Raw genomic sequence first — 18,393 nt, 5'->3', positions numbered from 1 at the left:
GTGCAAGCGTCCCCTCTCCATGGGAGCCATTCACCTCATTTTGCCCCCCCCATGGCTCCAAAGGGGAGGGAGAAGCCACTTGCACGCTGCGGTGAGGCTAAATGGAGGTGAATGGCTCCCAAGGGGAGGGGCCGCTTGCACGCTGCTGCGGAGAGGCTTCCTGCAAAACATAGCGCCCCGCCTACTCTCTAGCTACGCCTGTATTCCTGTTTTCATTACAAAAAGCAATGTCTTAAGAGTATTTGTTGTGGGTACCTTTTTTTTTGAAAAACCTCGTAATAGCTATAGCAGTGTTGTTGCTACATACTGTAGTTAACTCTCTCTCTCTTTTAATGCCCTTTGCATACATACCTAGTACATAGATCCATTTCTTGTTCATAATAATAGCCAGGATGTAGAGTCACAAGCATCCCAGGAATATAATTATTCCTTAGGGACATCCCATAATGAACCTTTGTGAACCACCCAAACCCGCCCACCACCCAGTCTCATGGACTACATACAGGGAAGCAATCAGGGCTGTACTGTCCACTCTAGATCAGTATAAGAGCCTGTTCTAAGATCAAGCTTTGGGTGAGTGAGATTCTTCTGTAAAACTAGATAGGCATAAACACAATTAAGGACCCAGTTCTATCCGGCTTTCCAGGGTTGATGCAGCTGCAATGCAGTCTTGAGGTACAGGAACATTTGTTCCCATACCTTGAGAAGGCCTCCGTTACTGTACCCCCACCGAAGAATGCATTGTGTGCCCTGTTGGCTTGGCTACATCAGTCCTGGAACGTTGGATAGCATTGGGCCCTAAGAGTGAGCATATGAGGTATCTGCCATTTCCAGTCAATTTTTAACAAAGGTTTGCACAGTTGGTCATGACTGAGCACCCTTGAAATCAATGACAACTAGTGTAAGCCTCACTGACTTCAGTTGGGCTAAGTCTCAACTAACTTTCCAGGAGTACAACCCAAAGAAACGTTACAGTGGGTTGTAGATGCAAAGGTTGCTTGAAAGGGAAATCTTCACAGCAGGGCTTTTTTTACACTTGTAATCAGAAAAGTCTGTGAACAGAACTCTCCCTCTGTTGCGAAAAAGAGCTGTTTGTGAGCCTCCCCAGAAGTAACAAAGATGAGTATCATATGGGCAGTACTCATCTTTGAATCAGAGGGCTAGTTTGTATATGAGAAAATGTGTACCCCATCTTCCTCTACAAAGTGATCATGAAGCAGCTTGCAACAATCTAGATGAAATGTAATAAAATTAAACTGTACACCTGCTTATTTGTCACTCATTTAGAGATGACTTGCAGCTGCTGGATAATGGAGTGGTTCAGTGTCACTTTCCAGGAGTGCCTCATTTATACTGTAAGGAGTGCTGTAGAAAAGTTTGAAGGCACATGAACAGCTGTTGAGTACTTTGATTGCCATATTTCTGGCCTATTACCCTTGTACCCACGAGTGCACCATTTTCTTACCTGTTCAACCACATAAGGAGTGATCCTTTATACTGATCTGTGGCCCTTCCCTGTGCCATGCATATTCTCCACTCTTCTGTTTTAAAAAGTGTATGCATGCAGTATATAAACAGAAGATCACTTATGTCTGTTAGCGCCATCTGATCAAGTTCCAGATAAGACTGTGGGGACCACATTGCCTTGGATAGAACCAAGAGTTAGGGGGAAAAATTAGAAAGGATGCTACTCATGAACAATAAAACTGATAAAAATTATAACCTTTTGGTTTCTGTTAGATTTTTGTGTTGGGGAAAAATCTTTTTAATTGTACTCCAGATCTCAGAAAATTGGGAATCATTAACTATTAACTATTAACGTGGTGATCTGCAGATGGGAATCAGTCATATTGATGAATCTTCACAGAAAGAACTAGAATATTCCTGTCGACGCAAGCAGAACTTTTCAGTGGAGACTCATTACACATCAAGTGAATATGAATCAGATCAAAAAAATATAAAGATCAATTTCTCTTTGAAAAAAGCTTCTTGGTTGCTAAAGGGATATGTAATCTCTGGAACCTGAACATTTTGTTGGGGTGATGCATGCAATGCTTTACCCATTGTGATTAGTGACCACGTTAGAGCATAGTCTTTACTTGCACAAAGTTTCAGATTCAATTCCCATTTTGCCTGGTCCACAGGCATACACATTTGGTCCCCGTTTTATATATGTAATGTTGGGCAGAAATGGCTTAAAGTGGTAGAATCACATGTAGCAGAGAGAGACGTCTCTGCCCAAGACATAACAGCATAAGCAGGACCTTGCTGGATCAGACTAAAGGCCTATCTGGTTCAGCTTCTTGCTTTCCACTCCCTCTCCCGATTTTCTTCCCAAATGCTGGCATTTGGGGCATATGCCTGTGAACGTGATTGTTCCATAGAGCCATCATGGCTAATAGCAATTGATAGACTTCTATGGATTTTAGAACTCTTTTTAAAGCCACCTTGGCAAGTGGCTGCCACTGCGTAGTGTAGCAATGAATTCCATAAGTGATGTGTTGTGAAAGACCTTGAAAAGCTGCTATCAGTTAGAGTAGGCAATACTTAGGTAGATATTTGGTTTCAAATATAGCTTGATTTGATCTGGAGTCAGATATCAGAGCGATTCAGCACATAGGTAGGCAATGTTCCCTCTAATTTTTTCCCCCTGACTTTATGGAACAGATAATGACCTAAGCAGTATATAACTGCTGTAATCTTAAGATTTTAAAATATTAAAATGGACAATAACCGGTCTGACCACTAGGCAGTAAGTAAGGTACTATTCATGCATCACAACTAAGGTGTGCAGGTGGCATGTTAAAAGAACTGTGTTGTCAGTATGTAGTTAATGTTTCTTAATATAACATTAACAGAACTCTGTGAATAGTCCCTACTCCCATTGCACTGCAGTATGTACCAAGTTCAGCCATACTTGGAAGAATGCATTCACTAGAAGCGGTAAATATTTCTAGTAATGCCTACAGTTGGCAGATGCTGATGAAACAACAGGACAGCACTACAGTCGTGTACTCTAATGAACTAATGTTTGGAGGAATTCACCTAGAAATCTAGGCTTGATTTTTACAAGTCCTTTTTGTGGCATACCCCTAACCCAGCAGTTTTCAAACCCTCAAGGAGAGTTTGAACTGCAGTAAGTTATTGCAGGGGGGGGGGGAGGCAGTGAGGATCGCCTCACTAAGGGGGCTGCAGGGACTGGGGTGCACTTACCAGTCCCTGCAGCAGCCTGTCAGGGGTGTGGGGAGCTCTGTGAGAGTGTCTGCAAGGCTCCCTGCAGCTTAAAAAGTGAAAGTAGAGCGATCGCCCTCCTCTTCCGGAACAGGAAGTTGAGTGTGATCATTGCACTTTCACTTTTTAAGCTGCAGGGAGCCCTTAGTGACGTGATCCTGGGTTTTGCGTTGCTGCCTGCCCCTTAAGGGGAAAGTGGCAGGGGCATCGGAACGCCCCAGTTTGAAAAGCCCTGCCCTAAACCCATCACATTACAAGTTAATACAATTCAGCAACTCTAGAAGGATTCTGTTACCAGTGCTACCCACTGCTTCACCCCTTTTTTCCAAATTAAAAAGCTCCTGATCACTTTGGTAGTCTTTCCACCTTTCTCCCACGATATCCTTCTTGAGATGGCACAAACAGAACCATGCTGTGTGCACAGAATGCAGCTCAGAAAGGTGGAGATAGAAGTCAATAGAGGCATCATTTATTCAGTGATCTTCACCCAGAACTGGTGGTTCCAAGCATTCTTTCAGTGATCTGCATACAAGAGAATGAAGACAAGGGGTAGAAGCCAGAGGGAAGGAGATAAGAGAACAAAGGAAACTGGTAAATGCACTGCAACTTCTTTTTGAATGTGTGAGGCTTCTATTAGAAGTACTCTCCCCCTTGGAGAGAACAGTGCAGGTGGGCTGTATAGATGAATGATGACAGAGGTGTGTGTGTGTGTGTGTGTGTGTGTGTGTGTGTGTTGGAGGGGGTCAGATTCCAGTTTTGTGTTAACCAGTGGGCGAAGTCCAGGCTACATGTATGCACCTTCTCACAAATATATGCATTGAAGGTCCCATGCATGCAGCTGCATTGCATACACACAGAACCATGCACCTGGTATCCCATTCATATGAGTGCATGGTTAACCCCTTGTGCATAATACAGTGGATAAGGGATATGTGTATTTGGAGAAGAGATACCTCAAGCCTTGCCATAGGGGATATCTTCTTGCAGTATTCTTTACCAAAGTTTTTAACCTTTATATATGAGCCTTTGTCCTTTTCAGCATTTATAAGGAGTCTCTGTGAGCAGTTGCTTGCCTACTGATTGACCCGCATAAGTTTATATGAATGTCTGTACATCCATTCAAACCAGAATTTTGCATGTAAACAAGGCTCCTCCCTCTCCCTTTGACTGTGTGTGTTTATTTTTGTAACTTAATTTAGAACTTTATGTATATGTAATAAGATTGCAATGGACATTGCAGCTGGTGTGCCATCTTGTGGTAAGATTAATCTAAATTGCAGCTGCATGTTTTTTAAGTGGTGCTTTAGGGTGTTTGTGTGTGTGTGTTTTCCCCAGAAATAGCTTACACCGATCCCAAGATCTAAGGGTAATTAGCAGTGCACACATAAATTTCTAGAAGACCAGAAGACCACGTAAAGACCAGAAGTGATTGTGAGGAGCTCCAGAAGGATCTCTCCAGACTGGCAGAATGGGCAGCAAAATGGCAGATGCGCTTCAATGTCAGTAAGTGTAAAGTCATGCACATTGGGGCAAAAAATCAAAACTTTAGATATAGGCTGATGGGTTCTGAGCTGTCTGTGACAGATCAGGAGAGAGATCTTGGGGTGGTGGTGGACAGGTCGATGAAAGTGTCGACCCAATGTGCGGTGGCAGTGAAGAAGGCCAATTCTATGCTTGGGATCATTAGGAAGGGTATTGAGAACAAAACGGTTAGTATTATAATGCCGTTGTACAAATCTATGGTAAGGCCACACCTGGAGTATTGTGTCCAGTTCTGGTCGCCGCATCTCAAAAAAGACATAGTGGAAATGGAAAAGGTGCAAAAGAGAGCGACTAAGATGATTACAGGGCTGGGGCACCTTCCTTATGAGGAAAGGCTACGGCGTTTGGGCCTCTTCAGCCTAGAAAAGAGACGCTTGAGGGGGGACATGATTGAGACATACAAAATTATGCAGGGGATGGACAGAGTGGATAGGGAGATGCTCTTTACACTCTCACATAATACCAGAACCAGGGGACATCCACTAAAATTGAGTGTTGGGCGGGTTAGGACAGACAAAAGAAAATATTTCTTTACTCAGCGCGTGGTCGGTCTGTGGAACTCCTTGCCACAGGATGTGGTGCTGGCGTCTAGCCTAGACGCCTTTAAAAGGGGATTGGACGAGTTTCTGGAGGAAAAATCCATTATGGGGTACAAGCCATGGTGTGTATGCGCAACCTCCTGATTTTAGGAATGGGTTAAGTCAGAATGCCAGATGTAGGGGAGAGCACCAGGATGAGGTCTCTTGTTATCTGGTGTGCTCCCTGGGGCATTTGGTGGGCCGCTGTGAGATACAGGAAGCTGGACTAGATGGGCCTATGGCCTGATCCAGTGGGGCTGTTCTTATGTTCTTATGTTCTTATGTTCTAACCAGAAATGAACAAAAACATTGTTCTTAGGTACAGCAGATGAAGAGTCAGACATGTGTCTGGGCTATACTACTAGAGATGGAACCTTACCTAATGACACATGCCATGCATTTTTTGAAAACTACTACTATGTACAGGAAAGTAGCATGTTAGAAAACTGGCATGTCAGAAAGATTCTAGATTAGCCTTTTTCCATGTGCAGATAGTGTTTTAACAGAAGATTATTCAGTCACGCAACCGTTACTTACATGATATTGGGCTGTGTGAGTGGAGTGCCCACCTCCTTCCACCTCCCCCCAAGGGAGGAAGGTACATAAGAACAGCCCCACTGGATCAGGCCATAGGCCCATCTAGTCCAGCTTCCTGTATCTCACAGTGACCCCACCAAATGCCCCAGGGAGCACACCTGATAACAAGAGACCTGCATCCTGGTGCCGTCCCTTGCATCAGACATAGCCCACTTCTAAACTCAGGAGGTTGCACATACACATCATGGCTTGTAACCCATAGTGGATTTTTTCTCCAGAAACTTATCCATTCCCCTTTTAAAGGCGTCCAGGCCGGATGTCATCACCACATCCTGTGGCAAGGTGTTCCACAGACCGACCACACGCGGAGTAAAGAAATATTTTCTTTTTTCTCTCCTAACCCTCCCAACACTCAATTTTAGTGGATGTCTCCTGGTTCTGGTGTTATGTGAGAGTGTAAAGAGCATCTCTCTATCCACTTTATCCTTCCCATGCATAATTTTGTATGTCTCAATCAAGTCCCCCCTCAGGCATCTATTTTCTAGGCTGAAAAGGCCCAAACGCAGTAGCCTTTCCTCATAAGGAAGGTGCCCTAGCCTAGCAATCATCTTAGTTGCCCTCTTTTGCACCTTTTCCATTTCCATTATGTCCTTTTTGAGATGCGGCGACCAGAACTGGACACAATACTCCAGGTGTGGCCTTACCATAGATTTGTACAACAGCATTATAATATTAGCTGTTTTGTTCTCAATACCTTTTCTAATTATCCCAAGCATAGAATTGGCCTTCTTTACTGCCGCTGTACATTGGATCGACGCTTTCATCGACTTGTCCTCCACCCCCCCAAGATCTCTCTCCTGATCTGTCACAGACAGCTCAGAACCCATTAGCCTATATGTGAAGTTTTGATTTTTTGCCCCAATGTGCATGACTTTACACTTACTTACATTGAAACGCATCTGCCATTTTGTTGCCCATTCTGCCAGTTTGGAGAGATCCTTTTGGAGCTCCTCACAATCACTTCTGGTCTTCACCACTCACCACTTCACCAATGACTGTGGAGTTTTTTCAGTAGCCTTTGGTGAGGGACCGTGTCGAACGCCTTTTGAAAGTCCAGATATATAATGCCCACGGGTTCTCCCGCATCCACATGCCTATTGACGTTTTCAAAGAATTCTAAAAGCTTTGTGAGGCAAGACTTACCCTTACAGAAGCCATGCTGATTCTCCCTCAGCAAGGCTTCTTCGTCTGTGTGTTTTGAGATTCTATCTTTGATGAGGCATTCCACCATCTTACCCGGTATAGATGTTAGGCTGACCGGCCTATAGTTTCCTGGGTCCCCCCTCTTTTCCTTTTTAAAGATTGGCATAACGTTTGCTATCCTCCAATCCTCTGGCACCATGGCCATTTTGAGGGACAAGTTACATATTTTAGTCAAGAGATCAGCAACTTCATTCTTCAATTCCTTAATAACTCTTGGGTGGATGCCATCAGGGCCCGGTGACTTACTGATCTTTAATTTATCAATGAGGTCTGAAACATCTTCTCTTTTAACCTCTATCTGACTTAATTCCTTGGTCAGGAGGGGCCGTTCAGGCAGCGGTATCTGCCCGAGGTCTTCTGCCATGAAGACACATGCAAAGATCTTATTCAATTTCTCTGCCATCTCTAAGTCTCCTTTTATTTCCCCTTTCCCTCCCTCGCCATCCAGGGGGCCAACCGCTTCTCTTGCGGGTTTCCTGTTTCTAACATATTTGAAGAAGCTTTTATTATTCCCCTTATTGCTGCTGGCCATGTGTTCCTCATAGTCTCTCTTGGCCTCCCATATCACCTTCTTACATTTCTTTTGCCACAATTTATGTTCCTTTTTATTCTCCTCATTAGGGCAAGACTTCCATTTACGGAAGGAAGCTTCCTTGCCCTTTACGGCCTCTCTAACTTGGCTGGTTAGCCATGAAGGCACCCTCCTGGACTTAGTCGAGCCCTTCTTCCTTTGTGGTATACACTTCCGCTGGGCCTCTATTACTGTTGATTTGAGCAACCTCCATGCTCACTGTAGAGACTGGACTCTTTTTACCTACCCTTTCAACCTCCTTCTAACCAGTCTCCTCATTTGAGGGAAGTCCGCTCATCGGAAGTCAAGGGTTTTTGTGAGAGATTTGCCTAGTATTCTTCCCCCGACGTGCATGTCAAAACGGATCTCAGCATGATCACTGTTCCCCAATGGCTCAGTAACATTGACATTTCTAACCAGGTCCTGAGTACCGCACAATATTAAATCCAGAGTCACCTGTCCTCTGGTGGGCTCCATGACTAGCTGCTCTAAGGCACAGTCATTTAGCATGTCAAGGAATCCGGTCTCCTTTTTGTGACCAGAACACAAATTGACCCAGTCAATATGAGGATAATTGAAGTCCCCCATGATTACAACCCTGTCCCTCCTTGTCACCTCCCTGGTCTGTTTCCTCATTTCAGGGTCCCCTTCCGGTTTCTGGTCTGGAGGACGATAGTACGCCCTCAGTATTACATCACTTCTCAGGCCTGGTAATTTAATCCATAGAGATTCTATGGAGTCAGACCCACCTTCAATCTCTACTTTGCTGGATTCTATCCCTTCCTTAACATAAATGGCCACCTCACCTCCAACATGCCCCTCCCTGTCCCTTCTGTAGAGTTTATAGCCTGGGATTGTGGTATCCCACTGATTCTCCGCATTCCACCAGGTTTCCGTTATGCCTACTATGTCAATGTTTTCCCTTGTCACCAGACATTCCGGTTTTCCCATCTTTGCTCTGAGACTTCGGGCATTTGCATAAAAGCATTTGTACATGAAATGCCCCAGGATGCGCTGCTTATTCGCTCCTTTGTCTCCGCATCCTCTCATTGTGCCAAACCATCTATCGCATCCCATCACGGTACCATTCCCAATTTCTTCTCCTACTCTACCTTTGTCTTGTTGTTCTCTAACCTCCCCATCCTCGTCCCATAGGGCTGAGGAGTCCCAAACCGGATGCCCCTCGACTCCTTTCGGCTTTCCCCCAGGGACCAGTTTAAAAGCTGCTCTGCCGCCTTTTTAATGTTATGCGCCAGTAGTCTGGTTCCATTCTGGTTCAAGTGAAGCCTGTCCCTCTTGTGCAGGCCCCACTTGTCCCAAAACATTCCCCAGTGCCTAACGAATCTAAACCCCTCCTCCCTACGCCACCGTCTCATCCACGCATTGAGACCCCTGATCTCCGCCTGCCTAGCTGGCCCTGTGTGTGGAACAAGTAGCACTTTAGAGAACCCTACCTTTGAGGTTCTGGCTTTCAACTTCCTACCTAATAGCCTAAATTTGGCCTCCAGGACCTCCCGGCTATACTTGCCCACGTTGTTGGTGCCAATATGCACCACAACCGCTACCTCCTCCCCAGCACTGTCTACCAGCCTGTCTAGACGAGAAGTGATGTCCGCAACCTTCACACCAGGCAGGCAAGTTACCATGCGGTCCTCACATCAGTCACAGACCCCCCTCTCTATGTTTCTAATAATTGAATCCCCAACTACAAGGAAGCCCCTGATCCCCCTCCCGCCGAGGAGTATCCTGAGTGCGTTCGGATAAGTCCGCATCTTAGGGGCTTGGTGAAGGCATTCGAGGTTTTGGCAACTCATGCACTCAGCTCTGGCTTGTTGCTGCGCAAGCTGTTTGTTTTTGCACCTGCATAAGAGCTTGTGCAGCCTCTCATACAAGCAGAATAAACGGATTTGCTACATAACATATCTACTGTGTGAATTCTTGTGCAACCTCTTTGTAGAACTGCGCTAGTAGCTATTTTCCTTTCACTCTCAGTTCTTTAAATCAACCCATGTTTAAAATAATTGTATGTTCTAAACTGCCTTGAGGGTTGATGGATAGAAAGGCAAGCTAAAATAATAAAAACAAATTTTTTGTTGGACTCACCTTTTTTTAAAAACAAGAGTGAAGTGTATCTTCCATGAATATTTATTCAACATATCTTCCAGGTTATGAAGCAGAATGGGTCATCTGAGATACTAAATAAGCTCTACGATACAGCAATGGACAAGCTAGAAGGTGTGAAGAAGGATTACGATGCACTAAGGAAGCGGTACAATGAGAAGATAGCGAGCCATAATACTGATCTGAGCCGGTTAGAACAGACAGAAGAGGAAAACAGGCGACTCCAGAAACAGACTGACATGTTGATGAAGCAGCGGGACACAGCAATACATTTCCAACAGCAATATTCTTCGTCTCTGAGAAGGTAGGGCCTTAGGGCTGCTTGTCTCACCGCAAGACTTTCTGTTTGTACTGTAACAGACCAGGAGCAACTGTCTCTTAGAACTAATGTGATATATCTGAGTGCTCTTTAATTTATTTATTTTTTTTAATGAAAGGGGTATGTATGGGAGCTGAAATCCTTGCACTCCTCATGGCCCTGTTGCTCAGGCATTGGCCCCCCCCCCCCCGGATTCTGACACTGCAGAACTGCAGAATCTATAAGCTGGGCTAGGAGAAAAGTGCCTGAAACAAGGGAATTTAGGAAGATAAGATGTGGCAGGATTCAGCTTCTCTCACTTTTGCAGCCCCTTTTGATGGTGAAATGAGTTCATCTCCCCCACTCATTCCTTTTCCTAGTTTTTTTTTTAAAAAAGTTACTGCCATCTGATCTGCTTTAGCCTCTCAACATTTGTCCCCTGCCGTACCACTTAACATCGTTCACCTATTGAAAGTATGATCAGAAGTAACTGGCCACAATGTCATTGCTAGTTACTTCTGGATTGGGAGGCCAGATGCAACACAACAAGCACTAGTAAGAGCAGGCAGGAGGACTTTTTCAAGCTCTGTCTGCCAAGCTGAGCCTCCTAGTGCTGCTTTTTGTGTTGCACTGCTGGTCTTGCTGCCACGTAGCAGGAGTCTGGGGGTATCACCGGACACCACCTCAAGTACCACTGGTGGTATAAGTACCACTGGTTGAGAAACACTGATTTTAACAGTTTAATGCTGGTTCCCTGACTTAGAGAGCTTTTGCAAAGGCAAAAAAAATAACATTTTGTGTTGATGAAATTGATGGATCTTTCTCCCTGCTCTTAGATTTGAGACAGTGCAGCAAGAACTGAGCAAAGCCACTTCCCAAAATAAGGAGCTTCAGAGAGAAATGGAGCGGTTGCAGTCAGAGGTGACGCGGTTTAAAACGATGCAGCTGAAAGCCGTGAAGGATGCGGAGAAGTACAAGGAAGAGAGGGACTCTGTGTTCAGTGAGTACCGCCTCATCATGAGTGAGAGGGACCAAGTCATTAAGGAAGTGGATAAGCTGCAAACGGAGCTGGAGCTTGCCGAGTCCAAACTGAAAAACACATCTTCGGAGAAGAGGGTGGCTAGTGAGGAGATGGAAGCTTTAAGACAGGTAAAGTATTGTAAAGGCACTTTCAGTTGTGGGTCAGATCTGGTGCCCTCACTAACCTCTCCCACGCTTGAACGGAGCTTACCATTTTGTGGGAGAGGCTGCTATTGTCACTGTCCATCTGCCTCCATGTTTACTCCACCCAGCTGCTTTTGCAATCTGCTGCCCCAGCAGACTCTGCACCAGAATTTCCTGGCAGATGTGGCTGGACGGAGCAAACATGGAGGGAGATTGGCGGTGATAATGGCAGCCTCCCTGGCAGTACAATAAGCTTCGGTCGTACCGGGGAGGCTGTTCCCAGTGCATAGCGGTCTCCAGTTTGGAGACTGCTGGCATAGGAAAATGTCTAGGATCTTTGACCTTAGAGCCTACAAATAATTAAACTGCTAAACAGGGGTGAAGGTTTGGTAGATATGGAGCCATGGTTGCCTCTAACCCACTTACGATATTGAGTGGATGTGAATTTGCATTGAGTACAGTGAACCCTTGGTATCTGTGGGGGGTCCATTTCAGGACCCACTTGGATACCGAAATCTGGGGAGGGGTTTCTGATGTCATTTTGTGTTCATAAAGAAATATTTTTGTTTTGCGTGTAACATGTCTACCACTGACTTTGATTTTAGGAGCTGAATTCAGCCTTAGTGGAACGAGATCGAGCAATCTGCGAAAGGAACGAGCTCTTGGAGAAGTACTGCCATGAAGTAAAAGACAAGACTGAGGCCCAAAAGGAGCTGGATCAAGCATGCAAGGATATTGAGACAGTGAAGGAAGAGAGAGATGTGGCCAGGAAGGAGAGAACAGAAGCCATTATCCAGAGAGACCATTTACTACGAGAATACTATCAGGCTCGCCAGGTACAACCACTGTCCACAAGTTTGTGCTCCCTTGCAGTTGGGGCAAGAAACCCCATCAGTAAAATTTCTCATTTGGTTCCACAGAGGTCAAAGAAAACTAAAAGCAAGGACAAAGAGTCATGTTGAAATCAAAAGCCATTGCATTAGTAGGTTTGAGCTGTTTGCTGTTTGAGCTGTTGTCTGCTTCGCTTTAATTTTATATTTCAGTGACAGTCTGGTAACTGGTAAGAATAGGATGCGAGTTCAATAACTTTAACAGACTTGGGGTTGGTTTCAATATGTGCAATGCAGGTTGGTGTCATCTTTATTTGTTGACCTCAGTAGACTTTCAGTAAGGCCCAATAATTGTTGTTAATTGCAGTGGAGTGTTCCTGATGACTTGAAATACATTTTCTGAAAAAGCAAGAACAAGGAATTGTAGCCAGTTCTGACTCTCTCATGAGTCTGCCATTGTGACAAAGATGTTTGCCTTACGTGAATACCTCAAAGCTTTGGATTGGGATCCTAATCTTCAGTACAAGGTCCAATCCAGTGTGTTAAATCATTGTCATATAGGGATGTTTGAGATATACTCCAAATTTCTCCATGAATTTTGGGATACTGAATTACCCAAACTTGTTTTTGGAACATCACTAATGCTTTAATGTTTTGCTGTCTTCTGTTTTAAGTTTTATGAACTTTGTTTGGCTCACTCTGTGTAGAGGTTTGTGCAATTCATTGCAGTTTTGAGTTTTTCTTCCAGGTTATTAAAGTACACCAGCAAATATGCACAGCACAAAAAGGAATCGTGATATTGTTCTGTGCCCAGATAAAGAGGCGCATTTATATTGTTTAAAGCAATGTGCATTAGTGCTAATGTGCATCAGCGGTCTGCAGGAGGGGGAGTCAAAAACTGAAAAAATGAAACAAACTATGCTTATGTCAATTCTAAAATTCTAGAATTTCACAAAAATTACCAGAAGGCAAGCAGGCAAACCCATGGAAAAATGAATCTCTCGCATCAGTGTTCCTGTTGAGTATACACCTGAACTGCAACCTTCTTTTTTAACTAGTCTGTTAAGAGTTAAAAACAAGAGCAAAAGATGTGACCACCTCCTCCAAATTGTGATTTAAAAAAACTGCGTGTAATTCCACCTTCTCAGATACAAGATTCTGCTACATTGGATATAGAAAGAGCAAACAAAGAGATTGAAATGCTTCGGAAGCAATACGAGGCAATGTCGCAGGAGTTGAAAGAAGCTGTCCAGGAAGCAGAAGTAGCAAAATGCAGGCGAGATTGGGCCTTCCAGGAACGTGACAAGATTGTTGCAGAAAGAGAAAGTATACGGTAAAAAGACGTCCTAGTTAACACCAAGGACTTGATTTGCACTGTGAAAATTAGTTACAGCGAGGCCAATTTGCTGTCAGAATTTTTTAAACTTGATTTTTAATTTTTAAACAGAAAATTTTAAACTTGATTTTTTTAATTACAGAAGAATAATACTGTTTAAATGGTAACTGCAATAATTATTGCTTTTCAGCTAATATACTGTTTCATGCAACAGGATTCATATCACTGTGTGTTAATGAAATATACAGTGTGTACAATCCAGCCAAAGTAAAACACGTTGAAATCTTGTTGATGTCAGTGGGGGAGATATTTTAAGAATGGGATTAATTATCTTTAAATCAGTGGGACTTCAGGGTGCTTATCTTTAGCTGATACACGCCCAAGATGTAGGCCTCCATGAACTGGCCCTCCATGAAAACTAGTTGCTGACTAAAAGGGTGTTCCAGTTTTGCCTCTTTTTCTTGCAGTATTTTGTCGCTCTGTTTCTTGTCTATCAGTGAGAATGCCTACATTAGTGTCATTGCAAAATTCTGCAGGGTTTCACTTCAACTCCTTTGCTTTTGAAGGACTCTGTGTGACAACCTGAGGAGGGAAAGAGACCGAGCCGTGAGTGATCTGGCCGAGGCCCTTCGCAATCTGGATGATATGAGGAAGCAAAAGAACGATGCTGTGCGTGAACTGAAAGAGCTGAAGTGCGTTCTAGAAATCCCTTCCATGTGTAACTTTGTGTCTTGATATTTGTCAGTGCTTCTTTCCTGAGATCTTAAGGATAAGCTAGGCTTTGCATTTTAGATACATTTATATGCAGGGTTTTAGAAAATTTGTAACTAATAATAGAAGTGGCGGGGGGGGATACATACGAGTGTGTTTACAAAGTCATCCTGGGAGTTGGGAGGAAGCACTTAATTATATAAGAAGGGGAGAGAGAGAGATCAGTTGTTCCTGCCTTCAGAGCATGTAATACTGCTTGCCTGGTGCAACTGGCAAATGCCCCTGGGTGACCATTCAAGTCACAAGGGGCATCTGTAATGGGGATAAAGGAGCACACACAACTGCCAATTATTAAATTGGCAGGAGGTCTGGTCTAGAGGGTAGAGCCTCCGTCTGCCTGAAGATAACATCCACAAGGTTGCCAGTTCGAGGCCACCGGCACCGTGCGACCTTGGAGCAGCTGACAAGCTGAAGCCGAGCAATTCCATCTGCTCTGAGCGTGGGAGGATGGAGGCCAGAATGTGAAGCCAGATCGGAATGAAACACCTGAATGTTGTGGTTCTTGAAAGAAAGAACCTTCTTTGAAATTGTAAAAATCCCTATTTAATAAGGGATTTAATAAAGCCTGCCTATGTAAACCGCCTTGAATAAAGTCTTGAATAAAGACCAAGAAAGGCGGTATATAAATACCTGTTATTATTATTATTATATTATTAAATAATATTTAGGTCACCTTTGACTAAATTAGACCACATGGTGGCTTAAAAAGAATATATGGGGCATGTGCTCATCTGTTGCCTTCTAGTGGTGAAGGGACAGTTCTTTAAGACTAGAAGAGTAAGGAACTTCTGATGCTGCCAGTACTAGGGAGATGGGGAGAAGCAACTATGTGGGTAAGCAAAGTAGGGGTGGGTGAGTGCCCCCTTAAATTGTGATGATTCATGGCAGTTTTGGAGGAATTTACGTTCACTTAGAGCAGCCATTTTCAATCACTGTGCCATGGCACACTAGTGTGCCATGAATGGTTTACAAGTGTGCCGTGGGAGTTTGGGGGAGGGTCATTTATAAGTAGGGCCATTGGGGATGTGAGCCGCCCACCAACAGCATGGTGTGCATTGTAAATTGCAAAAAAAAAAAAAACTGGTGGTGTGCCTTGACAATTTTAGTACCTTGTCACTGTGCCATGAGATGAAAAAGGTTGAAAATCACTTAGAGGGGGACTGCACCCCTATGCATGCCCAAGCTGCACGCATTAGTCCCATTAATTTACATTTCTGGATTGCAGTTAAAGTTTGCAGTCCTTCTCAGAATGTTTTCAATACTTGTTCTTATTTTTAAAAGTGTTAAGTTAGTTACGTAATTGATATAACGAATGTGCAAAAGTTCAGCGGGGTTCAGAATTTAAAAAAAAAATTTAAATGTTGGTTCCAATACTCAGTTGTGTGCCTTCCCACAGAGAGAAGATGGAGAATCAGCTGGAAAAGGAAGCAAGATTTCGGCAGTTGATGGCCCACAGCTCTCACGATTCAGCCATTGATACAGATTCTTTAGAGTGGGAAACAGAAGTGGTAGAGTTTGAGAAAGACCGGGTAAGTGGTAGAGTTTGAGAAAGAGTCAGGGCACATTCTGTGCTTGCCACTTGAGAGAACTCTCATACCAACAGACAAAGAAAATGGGTGGGGAGAAAAATGAAACACATGTGAACCTGCCCAGGGAAGCAGAAGCCCCTGGATGCCTTTCTTCAGTAGTTGTTTATCTTTCAATAACTCTCTTTCTCTGGCAGCTAATTTTCCCTATGAATTTGGAAGGAAAGGAGTAGGGGAAATTCATAAGATAAACTTGGGAGCTCAGAGTGTTGCAGACACACACCCTTCTGAAACTGCTGTGCGACAAGAAGAGTCACTAGGGCTTTATAACATGTTTGTTTGTGCAGGTCCAGCCTATTTATACACGGATTTTTTATATACGGATTTGACTCAGAATGGCCCCCTGCAAATGAGAAGGAATGTGCTGATCCCCGGAGAAGGGGAAAATGCACCCCTTTAAAATCAGTTTAAAAAACTGAACAGTGCTTTAACAATAACCTGCTTAATGGGGGGGGGGGGGGCAGCTGTCTGACAATCCATCAATCCTTCTCTCTCCAGCGGACCCCTCCCTTCCCCCCCCCCCGAGCAAGTGAAAGAAAGGTGATCATTTTGCGTTGGTGAAGGGAGGGACTGAGCGAAGCGCCTTTCTAAGCACCTTCCTAAGCTCTTTAAGGATGACTGATTGATGGATTGTCTTCTTAATGACTCTTACCTTACATCACAAAGGTCAGCAGGGCTGTTGTTAAATCACTGGAGCAAAGAAACTTTGTTTTTAAAAATTGATTTGCTATAGTGCGTTTTTTGCCATCCACATGAGTGCTTGGAACGGAACCCATGCGAATAATTAGTCTCAACCTGTAATTATGCCATTAGATTTGCTTAAACCCTTTTGATTTTTAATGCACTTGAGCAGTGCAGTAATGGTAAATCCTAAAATGCAGGGGCTTGTCATGGTGCACCCCCCATAGCCAAACCCCATCAAGTCTGTAACAACAAAAAGTCAACTTGAGAGTTCTTCATTAGGGTGTTTTCTAGCCCTACCATGCATTTTTATCTTTAAGTTTATAATCATTTAAAGATCTAGTTCATTTCATCACAGACTCTTGGAGTGAGCTGAAATCATTTTAAAACAAATGTGTAACAGAAATGGGATTTTTAAAATCCCAGAAATGGGATTTTTACCATTCTGATTGTGATATGTGTGAATTGCTGAAGCTTGAAATGTATACATTTTTATAACATGTAAAATACGAGGAAGAAAGAAAACACTGTAAAGTATCTGAACGCCAGGGCAAAAGACTCAACAGTTTGGAAGAAAATAGATGAATAAAGTGTTTTAAAAAGTTAACTGAATGTAGCACAACTCCATTTCTGTAGATTTTTCTCCATTTTTTAAAGGCACAATAAAATACAGTTGTGTACTTTGCATCTATGAGCAGAAGATCGCATAGTAACCCAATGCATTTCATACTATTAGGAAGATATGGATTTAAAAGCCCTTGGTTTCGATGTGGCTGAAGGTGTGAATGAACCATATCTTCCGGGAGACTGTGGAATATTTGTTACCAAAGTGGACAAAGGAAGTATCGCAGATGGTCGCCTTCGGTAAGGAATTGGTGGTTTATTAATTGGTTGTCCATTTTAATCTATAAATCTCTTTCTCTGTGAAGGTAGTGAAACTGTAGAAGTAGAGGTGAAATGCAATAGAGGTTAGAGTGGTAAATGTGTAGGTTCCTTGGCAAACACTACAGTCAATGAATAGAGATTGAGGGTGGGCAAGTAGGCATGGCCCCAGTCGCTCCCCCTCCATGTGCACATTTCAACACAGTTTAACTGTCTGGTCCTTTTCTTTTATTTCCCCTTATAGCAGGGCTGTCCAAAGTTTTTGGCAGGAGGGCCGCACAGTCTCTCTGACACTGTGTGGGGGGCCGGGGAGAAAAAAGAATTAATTTACATTTAAAATTTGAATAAATTAACATAAGTACATAAATGAATATATTAAAGATGAATTTATATGACTGAATGAAGGTCTTGCAATAGCTCAAGGCCTATAAAAAAGCTTTGCACAAAGTAAGGCTGGCCTTTCCTTTGCTGCTGCTGCTGCATCACAGACATGAAACAACAAGCAGTGGAGGGAGCCCTCATCCCAGAGCTCACGCAAGAGGTCAAACAGTCGCCCTCACGCTAAGAGCAGTTGCATCATGACAGTGTAGGCTCCAACAGATCTCCGGAGGGCCAGAGGCTCATTGGAGACTGGGGGCTCCCTGAGGGCCGCATTGAGAGGCCTCAAGGGCCACAAGTGGCCCCAGGGCCGGGGTTTGGGCACACTTGCCTTATAGTGATATTGGAAATAAATTAGTGAGGAGAAGAGGTTGTTAACTTTGTGAAGATTACTTCCCAGCATAGTTATTTTGTGAAGATCTAGGTTCATATACGCATTGAAATATAATCTGAGAATAGTAATGTACCTAATTCTGGTTTGGAGAATAACGTTTTGGAAAACATAGCTCATTGTGCCCAGAGAGTTTACAGAAGGGCACAATGAGCTATGTTTTCCAAAACGTTATTCTTTAACGTTAAACATATTAACTCTTTTGTTTTTAGGTTTTCGTGCCCAAGTGTATG

At 43.6% G+C, this 18,393-nt stretch overlaps 1 protein-coding gene across 4 annotated transcripts in view; it reads left to right on the top strand.

Moving 5' to 3' along the window:
* Positions 1 to 18,393, top strand: part of DLG5 (discs large MAGUK scaffold protein 5) — a 138,207-nt gene that overhangs the window by 68,506 nt on the left and 51,308 nt on the right. For all 4 annotated transcript variants that reach the window (XM_066621104.1, XM_066621103.1, XM_066621102.1 and 1 more), the window contains exons 6-12: positions 9,888 to 10,147; positions 10,978 to 11,290; positions 11,911 to 12,141; positions 13,284 to 13,468; positions 14,038 to 14,163; positions 15,639 to 15,771; positions 17,246 to 17,373. In XM_066621104.1, coding sequence (XP_066477201.1) covers positions 9,888 to 10,147; positions 10,978 to 11,290; positions 11,911 to 12,141; positions 13,284 to 13,468; positions 14,038 to 14,163; positions 15,639 to 15,771; positions 17,246 to 17,373 — 1,376 coding nt within the window. The remainder of the gene's footprint in view (positions 1 to 9,887; positions 10,148 to 10,977; positions 11,291 to 11,910; positions 12,142 to 13,283; positions 13,469 to 14,037; positions 14,164 to 15,638; positions 15,772 to 17,245; positions 17,374 to 18,393) is intronic.

Source organism: Tiliqua scincoides, chromosome 3 (assembly GCF_035046505.1).
Source record: "Tiliqua scincoides isolate rTilSci1 chromosome 3, rTilSci1.hap2, whole genome shotgun sequence".
Taxonomy (NCBI): domain Eukaryota; kingdom Metazoa; phylum Chordata; class Lepidosauria; order Squamata; family Scincidae; genus Tiliqua; species Tiliqua scincoides.
The sequence above is the reverse complement of the archived record's forward strand: the minus strand, read 5'-3'. Positions and strand labels throughout refer to the sequence as shown.